This window comes from Colobus angolensis, unplaced genomic scaffold, assembly GCF_000951035.1.
Source record: "Colobus angolensis palliatus isolate OR3802 unplaced genomic scaffold, Cang.pa_1.0 Scaffold81, whole genome shotgun sequence".
Classification (NCBI taxonomy): Eukaryota; Metazoa; Chordata; class Mammalia; order Primates; family Cercopithecidae; genus Colobus; species Colobus angolensis.
The window spans coordinates 3,229,646-3,242,399 of record NW_012121932.1 but is presented as its reverse complement, the minus strand read 5'-3'; the positions used below and the strand labels follow the sequence as shown (position 1 = coordinate 3,242,399).

Below are 12,754 nucleotides of genomic sequence, written 5' to 3'. Positions count from 1 at the left end.
ACACTTTGGGAGGCTGAGGAGGGTGGATCACAAGGTCAGGAGTTCGAGACTAGCCTGGCCAACACAGTGAAATCCCGTCTCTGCTGAAAATACAAAAATTAGCTGGGCATGGTGGCAAGCACCTGTAATCACAGCTATCTGGGAGGCTGAGGCAGGAGAATTGCTTGATTCACCTCCTGGGAGGCGAAGGTTGCAGTGAGCTGAGATCACACCACTGTACTCCAGCATGGGCTACAGAGCTGGACTCTATCTCCAAAAAAATTAAAATTAATTAATTGAAAAAATTATTTCAAGTATTCTATAATTTTGAAAATACTTACATGGCATTTCAAGGACTCAAAATTTTACTTTCCCCAGAGCTATTCATAGGTCAAAACTTTCTTTAAAATGAATGAAAACAGGGGCACAACATACCAAAATCTCTGGGATGTAGCAAAGATAGTATTCAGAGGAAAGTTTATAGCACTAAATAGTTACCTCAATAAGTTAGAAAGATCTCAAATTAACAAACTAACATCTCACCTAGAGGTACTAGCAAAACAAGAACAAACTAAACTCGAAGCTAACACAGATTTTTTTTATTATTATTTACTGATTCAATTTTCAAATTTGACATTGGTCTGTAAAGGGTTTTAATTTCTTCCTGATTCACTCTTTGGAAGTTGCTTGTTTCTAAGAATTTTCTCTGGATTTTCTAGTTTGTGTGAATAGATGTGTTTATAATACTGTCTGAGGATGGTGTTGTTATTGTTGTTGTTGTTCTTGTTGTTCTTGTTGTTTTTGCTAGAACCCCCCTCAACCAAAAAAGAAAAGAAACTTGGACCAGGTAGATTCACTCCCAAATTTCACCAGATGTATAAGGAAGAGTTGGTAATGATTCTACTAAAACTATTCCAAAATATCAAGAAGGAAGGATTCCTTCTTAACACATTCTGTGAGGCCAGCATCTCCCTGATAGCAAAACTTGTCAAAGACACAACTGAAAAAGGAAACTATAGGCCAATATCCCTGATAAACATAGACACAAAAATCCCCAACAAAGTACTAGCAAGCCAAATTCAATAGCACAACAAAAAAGTTAAGTCAACACAATCAATTAGGCTTCATTCCTAGGATGTCAAGTTTGGCTAAACTTATACAAATCAATAAATGTGATTCATAAATCTCCTTGAGTTGGAAATATATTTAAAAATGTGATTTATCACATAAATAGAACTAAAAGCAAAAACACATGATCATCTCAATAGATACAGAAAAACTTTCAATAAAATCCAATATACCTTCATGATAAAAGCCCTCAACAAAGTAGGCATCAAAGGAACATACTTCAAAATAATAAGAGCTATCTATGACAAACCCACAGCCACCATCATACAGAGAAGGTAGAAGCTGGAAGTATTCCATGTGAGAATATGAACAAGATAAGAATGCCCACTCTCACCACTCTTACTCAACATAGTTCTGAAAGTCCTTGCCAGAGCCATCAGGCACAAGAAAGAAATAAAATAAATGCTAGTAGGAAAAGAAGAAGTCAAACTATCTTTCTTTGCTGATGCGATTTTATGCCTAGAAACCCAAAAGATTCCACCAGAAAGTTCTTGGAACTGACAAACAACATCAGTAAAGTTTTAGGATACAAAATAAATGTGCAAAAATGAGTAGCATTTCTATACACCAATAATGTTCAAACTGAGAGCCAAATCAAGAAGGCAATCTAATTTACAATAGCCACAAAACAGTAAATACCTAGGAATACATCCATCCAAGGAGGTGAAAGATGTCTACAAGACAAACTACAAAACACTGGTAAAATAAATCATGTATGGCACAAATGGAAAAATGTTCCATGCTCACGGAGTAGAAGAATCAATATCACTGAAATGGCCATAGTGCCCAAAACAATTTACAGATTCAATGCTATTTTTATCAAACTACCAATATCATTTTTCACAGAATTAGAAAAAAGCTATTCTAAAATTCACATGGAACCAAAAAAGAGCCTGAATAGCCAAAGCAATTCTAAGCAAAAAGAACAAAGCTGGAGGCATCACATTACTTAACTTATAACTATACTGTAAGGCTATAGTAACCAAAACAACATGATACTGGTACAAAAACAGAACGCATAGACCAGTGGAACAGAAAAGAGAATCTAGAAATACAGCTGTGCACCTACAGCCATCTGATCTTTTACAAAGTCGACAAAAATAATCAATGGAGAAAGAACTCCCTATTTTTAAAACGGTGCTGGGGTAGCTTGCTAGCCTTATGCAGAGGAATGAAACCAGACCCCTACTTTTCACCATAGGCAAAAGTTCACTCAAGATAGATTAAAGATTTAAATGTAAGAGCTCATATTATAAGAATCTTAGAGGAAAACCTAGGAAACACCATTCTGTATGTCGTCCTTGGGAAAGAACTTATGATCAAGTCCTCAAAAGCAATTGCAGCAAAAACAAAAATTGACAAGTGGAACCTAATTAAACTAAAGAGCTTCAGCACAGCAAAATAAACTATCAACAGGGTAAACAGACAACTTACAGAGTGGGAGAAAATATTCACAAACCACCCATTTGACAAAGGTCAAATAGCCAAAATCTATAAGAAACTTAAATCAGCAAGTAAAAAACAAATAACCCATTAAAAAGTAGGTAAAAGACAGGAACAGACACTTCTCAAAAGAAGGCAGACAAACAGCTAACAAACATGTTCAACATCACTAATCATCAGAGAGTTGCATATCAAAACCACAACGAGTACCATCTCACACCAGTCAGAATGGCTACTATTAAAAAGTCAAAAAACGACAGATGCTGGCAAGGCCGCAGAGAAAAGGGTTGAATGCTTGTATACTGTTGATGGGAATATAAATTAGTTCAGCCACTGTGGAAAGCAGTTGAAGGTTTTTCAAATAACTTAAAACAGAACCACCATTTGACCCAGCAACCCCATTACTGGGTAAACACCCAAAGGAAGACAAAGTATTCTGCCAAAAGAAACATGCACTTGTGTGTTCATCACAAGACTATTCGCAATAGCAAAGACATGGAATCAACCTAGGTGCCCATCAACAGTGGGTTGAATAAAAAAATATGGTACATATATACTACGAAATACTACATAACCAAAAAAGAACATCCTGAAATCATGTCCTTTGCAGCAACATCTATGAAGCTGGAGGCTTTTATACTAAGCAAATTAATACAAGAGCAAAACAAACAAATATTGCATATTCTCATTTATAAGTGGGAGCTAAACATTGGGTACTCATGGACATAAAGATGGTAACAGTAGACCCTGAGGGTTAATGGCAGGGAATGGGGAGTAAGGGTTGAAAAACTAACTGTTGGGTACTATGCTCACTATCTGGGTGGTGGGATCATTTGTACCCCAAACCTCAGCATCACACAATATACCCATGTAAGAAAGCTGCACACAAACCTCCTGAATCTAAAATAAAAGTTGAAAAAAAAAAAGCTATTGGTACATGTCCTGTATTCTAGTTAAAGTAAAAAGCATCTTCTTAGGCTTCAGTTTAAAATGTCCACTACATTGTATTTGTTAGTTTTTGTTACTCTATTTAGGAATCTGAGGTCAATGAAATTAAAATTGTCATGTTAATAGGTGTTTTAGACTGACTGGCTTACTAAAAGTGTGTTTTAAAACTGAATCATACCATGTTTTATATTATATTGATTCTGTTTATATTGAAATCAGCTTAATATATGATGTGTGTGTGTATCAGTATATCAGTCCTACAATGTGATTCTACAATTGATCCTTAAGCCCTTCCTCCATATGCTGTCAAATACTGTTTACCTATAGGATGCCAGGTAACTCTGTGTGTGTGTGTGTGTGTGTGTGTGTGTGTCTGTGATCTCACCTATGTTAAAGTTAGACTTCATTCTCATCCACCTCTCAATTAGATACATCTTGGATACTAAAAAGTTTTTGAGCAGTTGAATTAACTGTCACAAATCTCACTTAATTTCATTCTCAGCTTATTTGTCATGTATTCATTTTAGTCTAAGCCTTTCTTTCAATAACTGTCTGCTCTTTATATATCCATAGTTCCAGATGTCAAGGTTATCTAGCTTCTCAACATAGATTGCTAAGGGTTGACTTGCTAGAGTCCGATAGACAAAAAAAAAAAAAAAAAGAAGTAACTTTGGAGAGACTGTCACTGAGAGAGGATGTAGAAGAACTCAAACAATGACACAAGAATTGGTAAGGTGCAGTCACTGAGTGATGTTTAGGGTAGAAGCTGGGTAAGAACCTTGTATATCTCATCAATCACTGAGGCATTATAGAGTTAGAGAATGTAATATTTGATGTCTATAATCAAACTTTGAGTCTTCACAAAATGATTCAGCTATATTCATTATATTCTCTGTGAGAAGACAGGTAAGTGTGTAGTACTTACTAGAAAGATTTCCTTCAAAAATGGTTAAGATTTTCAGAGTTCATGCTTAAGGGGATGAGATTTAGTTATAATGAAAATTAACTTCTATAAAATATCTCATTTCCCAATATGTCAGATAAATGAGATATTATGCACATAATCCTAACATAAAAGACATTCTCTGTTCCCCAATTATGTAAGAAAAGGGAACTGTTGATTTAGGTACTTTCTATCTCAGTTGAAAAGCAGGTCAAATAGATAGTATTTCTAGGGTCTTACGGTTTCTTTAAGCGCTTCTGCAGCACACTATTTGTACATAAGATTCTTTGGGAGGTTAACTGACCGCTTCACAGAGAGCCTGGCACATAAGAATTTTTTGTCATTGTTATTACCTGATTATATGTTTTTTTCCCTTTAAATTTTCTATGTATTATAGGTAAGTGGTTTTTTTCACTGTGTCTTTCACTTCTCAGCTTTAATTCGTGTCTTTGTGTGTCAAGTATTAAATAGAATTAAATCAAATTACCTTCTATAGGTATTCATAAAGTTCCCATAGATGGTCACACCAGAAATAAAGGAAAATAGACACTGGCAGCCAATCTTTTTCTGTGTGAGGAGCTATAAGTGGTACCTGATAGTAAAATAAAGACTCTTTCCAAAAAATTTGGAAATAAGAGAAATGGACTTATCAGAATGATAAACTGTACAAGATTATCTTCTTAAAGGAAAATGAGTCACAGCAGTAGCTTTTTAAAAGTATTAACTCATTTAAATACAAAATGCTTTAATCCTAAGAGAATGTATTAACCTGGGTCTGACTGGTATAAGAGAAAACATTTCAGATATTTAAAACAGAGGATATTTTATACAAGTAGGTTGCTCTCAAAGTGTTGTAAAGAAGGGCTGGAAGAACAAAAGGGAAAGGTGGCAAGTACTGGAAGGAAAAAAAGGATGATTGACGAGAGCTGCTGCTTACTGCTACACTTGCCGATTTGACATTTGAACCATTATGGGACGCTACCCCAACCAGAGCTGAAATGCCAAAAACATTCCACTACTGAAGAGGCAGAAAGTGCAGAAGAGATGCTTCTTCTGTCTGGAATGCTTGAGGCTGCAGGTACTTTGTCCCCTGCTGACACAACAGCTGTCGGCAAAGGCCTCAGCTCTTGGAGCTAGAAGCTGGTCGTTTTCTTTCTTCCTGCTTCTGTCCTCCTCACAGTGCCTCCCACTGGCAAAACCTAATAGAAGGCCAACAAGCAAGAGTTGGAAATGTAATTTGTAGTTTGTAGGTTCAGCCGTACAGAACAGGCTATGGAAGCATGGATGTGTGGCTGGAGTGGACATCAGACGAATCACCTTCTTAGCTACTCGGCATTCACACACACCCTTGTACTTTCCACCACCTTTCATTACCAATAACAATCACTCTGTGCTTCCATCGAACACGATACTACAATGCTTTGTACAAATGATGGTGCTCTCACCTCCCTCATCATATTCTTATCTGGGTGATGTTAATTCCCCTGTTAGTTCAGACACAACCCAGCTGGATATTCTTCAACTTCAAAAAACCAAACTATAAATTAATACCCAGTAACCCTATTTACATAAATCAATGGGGAAAGGAGGAAGGAAAATTGGTTACTATATACAAATTTCTGTATAATAAGCAGAAATAAAACATGACAGCATTTATAATTCTTGTTTCTATAATTAGTTGTGAGATCATAGCTGATATTCACAACTTCTTCTCCTTGCCCTCAGCTCATAGTTCATCTGTCTGGAGTTCTTTTATTTTTATTTTTTGTAGAGATAGAGTCTCACTACATTGCCCAGGCTGGTCTTGAACTTTGGGGCTTAAGTGGTCCTTCTGCTTTGGCCTCCCAGAGTGCTGGGATTACAGGTATGAGTCATTGCACCTGACTGGTTTGGAATTTTTTACCTAGTGAGGTCACTGGATCTTCATTACTAAGGAGGTCTATGTCCTTCATGTTGTATCTTGATGGGGTTGCTGCAGATTTTCAATGCTTATATGATTGGACCAGGTTATATGAAGAGATGCCCTTTTGAATGTCCTGACTGACAGACAACATGCAGTAGGAAGTCAGTTTCTCCTCCAATATGATACCTTTTCTTTTTGCCTGTTATAGGGATGCTATGAAGAGAGGGTAAAAGAAGCCAATGCGTGCCAGGTGCTTAGAACAGTGCCTGATACATCATGAGTCATTAACAAATAAAGTCGATTTACTTCTGGGGCTTATCTATTAAGAATATATTTTTTAGAAAGCAATGCAAATTATAAGTATGGTTTACTTATTAATTTTTGATCTGGAACACACATGACAACTGCTAACAGGATGCAACAGAAAGATTCTCATGCTGGAACTGTTAGGTTCTATTTCTGTCTCTGTATTAATTAGCTTTACAATTTGATATTCAAGGGTAACATCTATTTTATCCTTTGGTAAGAGACAGAGTCTAGACAAGGAGAAATACCAGAGTCTGTGATTTAATGATTCCATGAAACAAGAAATCACATCAAGAGTGCTTGCTTTCTTAAGACCTTCTTTGCTATTGTCTAGTAGTCATACTGAAGGGCAATTATTATCTTCCCAGGTGTTATCGTGAGTTATGGATTATATCTAGATGGTGCATTAATCCACAATTCCTCAGAACTCAGCTGTCGTGCTTACGGATTTGCTCCTTGGAGTTTACATTCCTTCAGAGTCCAAGCATGCACAGCCAAAGGTTGTGCTCTGGGCCCGCTGGTGAGTATCTAAATTTACATTCTAGGAATGTGTTAAATGTCAGATGACACTGAATATTAAGGAAGAAGTAAGTGGCAGTGACTCACCCTCTCCACAGCTAGCCTTTCAAGCAAGATGGGAGATTTTTCTTTTTATAAAAGTTCATTTAAGAGTTACTAAGATTTTATATTCGACATAAATTTCAAGACTGAACATAGGTCTAGTGAAGGGCAGAGTCTACATTTTATTGAAAGAAAGATAAGTTGGATAGTGTAGTAGGCAAACATGAAATTTTTCCTAATTTAGTGACATATTGAAGGTGGATGTTTTTTCTTTCTAATCATGGGCTCAACATCTAAGTAAGTTTAAGGTTAAAAAATGAAAATAATTGAAAGTCCGTAAGTGTGACAATATGGCAACACTGCTCCCCAACAGGTAGTTAATCAATTAATAGGTTGAGTTTACCTCATCTATTAGGATAAAATAGTTTTATGTGATACAGCTTCATAAGAACGGTATTGAAAATTACATTCATATCAGCTTTTGATATTCATATTTCAGAAATATGTATCTGAAATGTATATCTATATTTCATTAGCAGTTAACAGCTTGACAAGATTATACTTTCTATTCTTAATATAATTTTTAAAACCCAATTAATAGCACACAATTATCATAAACTAGCAGGACATTCTTTAGTTTCAAAACATCACATTACACTTTTGTGCATTTTTCTTGATTAATTAGATTTTGCTTCTTTAGTTGGAAAATGCTCATTAGTCTTAGATATTTTTTGGCAATGTTTGCTAATGCCCTATCATTTTAATGCATACTGTCTTCACTGAAGAGTATATTATATAAATATTACCTTGGAAAACAGCTCTATATTTTAATTTCTGCTTCCTCATTTTTGATCACACCTCTCATTTTGTTTCAGAGATTGGTTGCTTTCCAAGCAGCTAACACCATCCATTGGTGGAGCTGAGCTGTAGTCTTTATTGCCATTAAGCATTTTATAGCCCAGACCCCTCTGATGGATACTTACCCTTAAATGCAGGAATGGCAATAGGCCAGATTTTCTTCTCCATTCAAAAAAAGAAAAAAAAGAAAAAGAAACAAAAGAACACGTGAGATTGAAATTTACACTTTTTCAAAATGTAAGCTGCACATCGTAGTTCTGGTACAAAATTGGCTCAGCAGTGTCTCCTGATGTTCTGGCAACTTTAAATAAGGGGGACCTGCATTATCGATCTGCATCCTGCACAGGTGGTAACTATGTTAACCTTAAGAAATCAAATGCCGCAAAGCTTTGACAGGAAGGGGGGAAATAGAATTGGGTTGTAAAACCTAGTCTGCCACGGCTTCATATATTCCAGACTCAATCCTGACTTACAGCACAGAGTTATTTTCTCCCTTGGTACTTTCTTTATCCTGTGCTCAGTATGCAAACGCTTTTCCCTAGTCAATGATCCATCTCTAATCACTGGGATTGAACAACAATGTCTTTATTTAGAACAAGTCAACTATATGCTACCAAGAAGTTAAAGCCCATGGTCTTCAACTACTTTGCAAAATATTTTTGTCCCCATCACATTATATGTAAACCCTTAAGTGATTGCATATCTGAGTATTTAAATAGCCCTGGATAGCTAGCACAAATCATGAAGGATATTACAGATTCAGCTTCTTTTTGTTGATGATTCTTTTTAATGTGTGCTTATTGATTTAAGAAATCTGTGAATCAATCTTAAAAAGCAGAGTTTTCTATCATTAAATTATAACGCGGTACTCAACAAAATTCAGTCAAAAGTGGCAATGGTGTATAATGGTTTCTTAAGATATTCATCAAAAGAGAGCCCAATACTCTGACATTTTAAATAAAAAAATTTCATTGAAACGGAAAATTTATCATTTCTACTTTTAAATATTTTGCTGGCAAAAATCAGAATAAATTTTGAAAGAGTTCATTTTTTTGTTCATCTAACATTTGTTAATGATAATTCTTGTTATTTAGATTATGCATGCATGCAGGGAAACACTATTCAATGTTTCCAATGAAGAATATGCTTCACAGTCCCAAATGTGATATGGTTCATCTTCCAAATTGCAAATTGCTCATATAATAAAAAATATGAATTTGGTGTAGTATTTTTAAAAATAAAAAGACATACAGAAGTTCCATATTCTTACCACTTGAATGTAGTATTAGCTCAATCTTTTTTTCCTAATCTGACCAGTTTGTTAGCTATTATTTATGGTTCAGGAGGAGTTGCCCTGTACCTATCTGGAAAAAACAAAAACAAAGCAAAACAAACAGCAACAAAAAAAACCACAATGATTCCCTTGTGGAAATTCCAATATAGAAAACAATTGACAATGCCTCTGAACCAAATTTTTAGATGCTAATGTGTATTGTCAAGTTAAATTCAATGAAATTGGGGTTTTATAAATTTTGAAGTAATGTAAAAATTAACAGAACGTAGCAGAAACTTTTTGAATGCTTTCCTTCCTTTCAATTGTATTAGAGGGAAACCCTTCACATTTTGTAATACTCTTTAATAAAATACAATAATGTTTTCCATAAGAAAATCACTTTGCTTTCTTATTCTCCACTCAGCCAATGTTACATAACACTAGCGGAGTCTGAGATTGAGAATTTTATGACCGTGTCTTGTATTGGAACATTCATTGGATTGATTCTCCAGGGACTCTTTTAAGGATGAAATGAGAAACTATAGGTCATTCCTGTGTGATATGGCTAAAAAGTTGTCTTGGTTCCTTAGTGATGTCATACTTACACAGATAAATAGACCTGGATAAATACACACGTACAAACACATTCACCCTTTCACATGTTTACATGTTTTTTTTTTTTTTTTGCAAAGAAGCAAATAAGTGTGTTATTTAAGATATCTAAATCTTAATGGCAATATATAACAGTCAAGCAAATGCTATAGGGGAAGTCTCCCTTAAATCCCAATGCCTCCATAGAAAATATACTTTTTCCACAAAGCCCCAGATTTCTCAACTATTACAAAGACAAATAATGTCTACTTTAAGAGAGTTGGTGTAAAAAATTAAATAAAGTATCATTTACACAAATTTCTGGTACATTGCAAGAGTTTTATTAAGAATAACAGTTTATGGTCAGGCGTGGTGGCTCACGCCTCTAATCCCAGCACTTGGGAGGCTGAAGAGGGAGGATCACAAGGTAAGGAGTTCGAGACTAACCTAGCCAATATGGTGAAACCCCATCTCTACTAAAAATACAAAAGTTAGCTGGGTGTGGTGGCGGGCGCCTGTAGTCCCAGCCACTCGGGAGGCTAAGGTGGGAGAATAGCTTGAACCTGGGAGGTGGGGGTTCCAGTGAGCTGAGATCGTGCCACTGCACTTCAGCCTCAGAGACAGAGCAAGACTCACTCCATTTTAAAACAAAAGAATTACAGTGTATTAAAGTGTTTGTATGTTTTTATTGCACATTTGCTCTCAAGTATTTTTTCTGTCAAGAGAGGTTTCCAGGCCAAAGCCAAGCCAACTTTTACCTTTCCCAAGTGCGTTTTCCTTCATATTCCTTTTATGGCAAGGTAGATAATCAAAAAAGTAAAACGAAAAAGAAAGACCAGGTCAGCAATTTCCAAATTCAATGTATAGTAAAAACTGACGTGTTTATCCAAATACTTAAGGAAATGTAATGAAACATATTTATTTTGAATTAACCAACTATTTGAGGATTATAATATAATTAACTGGAATTGCCCTTAATTCTTCAACTTTTCAAGTCTCATTTTATTTGGAATGCTTTAAAATCATTCTATATACAATAATATGAACTATATAGATTAGCATAATAAAACCAATTACATTGTCATAAAATATTAAAATGATGAATTTATATTTTTCTAGCCTAGTTTCTTCATCATTTCTGTACATAACTATTAAACTGAAAACAAAAGAGCAAGAGTTATAGTTCTAAAGAACCCCATAGCTTTTCTCTGATGAAAATAAAACATGTTGTGACCTCATAGTTATTAAAAGTTAACACTTTCTTCTTCACATTTATTTTCATAATTGATAAAGTACATTCCCCCTAACAAATAAAGGTTTTATAATTGATAATATTTGCCTACCTAAGGATTTCATATTTGATGACCTTCTTGGGAGGCAAGAGCCTGTACCTTAAGAATAAAGTTGAAATTATCAACACATTTAGTAAATTGTGAAAGGTCAAATATTTATGAGTGATGTTTATGAGTTTGTAGTGATTAGTTAACTGAATTTAAGCTAATGATTAAAAGATAGTAAAAAAATTTCTGAACTCTTTTCTACTTTCTTGCCAACTACATCTTCCTCTGACAGCTTGTTTTACTTATTTAGCTATTGAAATCTTCCTGACCACTGTACAGCTAGGGATTACATTTTATTTCAGAGTCCTTCCTTGAATAATTCATCTTTTGCTGTTTTCTGCATAGCTTCATTAACACAATCAACATTTTTTTGTGATTGTGCCTTAGGGATAGAGTCCCTAGGATGCATATATTTCTTAATGTTACCATGATGCCATTTTTACATAACTATAAGCAACATAGCTCATAAAAATTTTGCATGTGTGCATGCATGCCTGTGCACACATGTACGCATGCATGTGTGTGTGTATGAGAGACAGAGAGAGAGAGAGAGAGAGTCAAGATACTTGATTGGCGTGGCTTTTTGACAGAGGCCAGAAGTCAAGGACTTATAAAAACAGACTCAGTCAAGGACTTATAAAAACAGACTGCATGCATTTCTTCTCTTTTGCAATCACATAAAAATTATTTTAAAGCAGTCCTAGAATTGGTCTATGGATATGCACAGCCATAGGCACAATCACAGTGTGAGCAGATCCACATATTCCGGAAATCACAAACAGCTGCCTTGGTCAGGAGCTCAAATTCTAAGCTTTAACAGCAGGGGGAAGAAAACATGAGGTGTGCTTTGATCCTGCTGACAAAATGAGGTATTCATACAAGATGCTACTGTCAAAATAGTTTACTTCACAGCAAAAAGAGATTCTTTGAAGAAATATGCTCAAAGCGAACCATGTACTTATTTTATTTGCAAACAAAAATAAATCTTTTTATACTTACAGGTGGAAAATCGAACTCTAGAAGCTCCTCCTGAAGGAACAGTAAATGTGTTTGTCAAAACACAGGGATCCCGGAAAGCCCACGTGAGGTGGGAAGCACCTTTTCGCCCTAATGGACGCTTAACATACTCCGTCCTTTTCACTGGAATATTCTATGTCAACCCAGGTAATTTGTTTTTATTTTCTAAACTTTAAATAACATTAGAAAACAACTCATTTTTATTTAGAATCTTTCCTTTTAGCCACAGATGTTGTTTTCTTTATTTTCCTGAAAATAACCTATATGGATGAGCTACTGCCCAACGGTTCTCAGAGTGTGGTTCCCAGAGCAGCAGCAACAGCCACATCTGATGAACTCTTAGAAATGTACATTGTAGAGCCTCTGTCCTAGCCTGCTGAATCAGAAACTCTAGAGACTGAGCTCTAACAATCTGTGTTTAAACAAACCCTTTAGGTGACACATGCTCAAGAACTAGCATATCT

The 12,754-nt window shown here is 35.4% G+C and overlaps 1 protein-coding gene across 1 annotated transcript in view; it reads left to right on the top strand.

Moving 5' to 3' along the window:
- The window catches only part of USH2A (Usher syndrome 2A (autosomal recessive, mild)), an 802,205-nt gene that overhangs the window by 450,207 nt on the left and 339,244 nt on the right, over nt 1-12,754 (top strand). The window contains exons 35-36 of the mRNA XM_011929421.1: nt 7,019-7,170; nt 12,275-12,437. Coding sequence (XP_011784811.1) covers nt 7,019-7,170; nt 12,275-12,437 — 315 coding nt within the window. The remainder of the gene's footprint in view (nt 1-7,018; nt 7,171-12,274; nt 12,438-12,754) is intronic.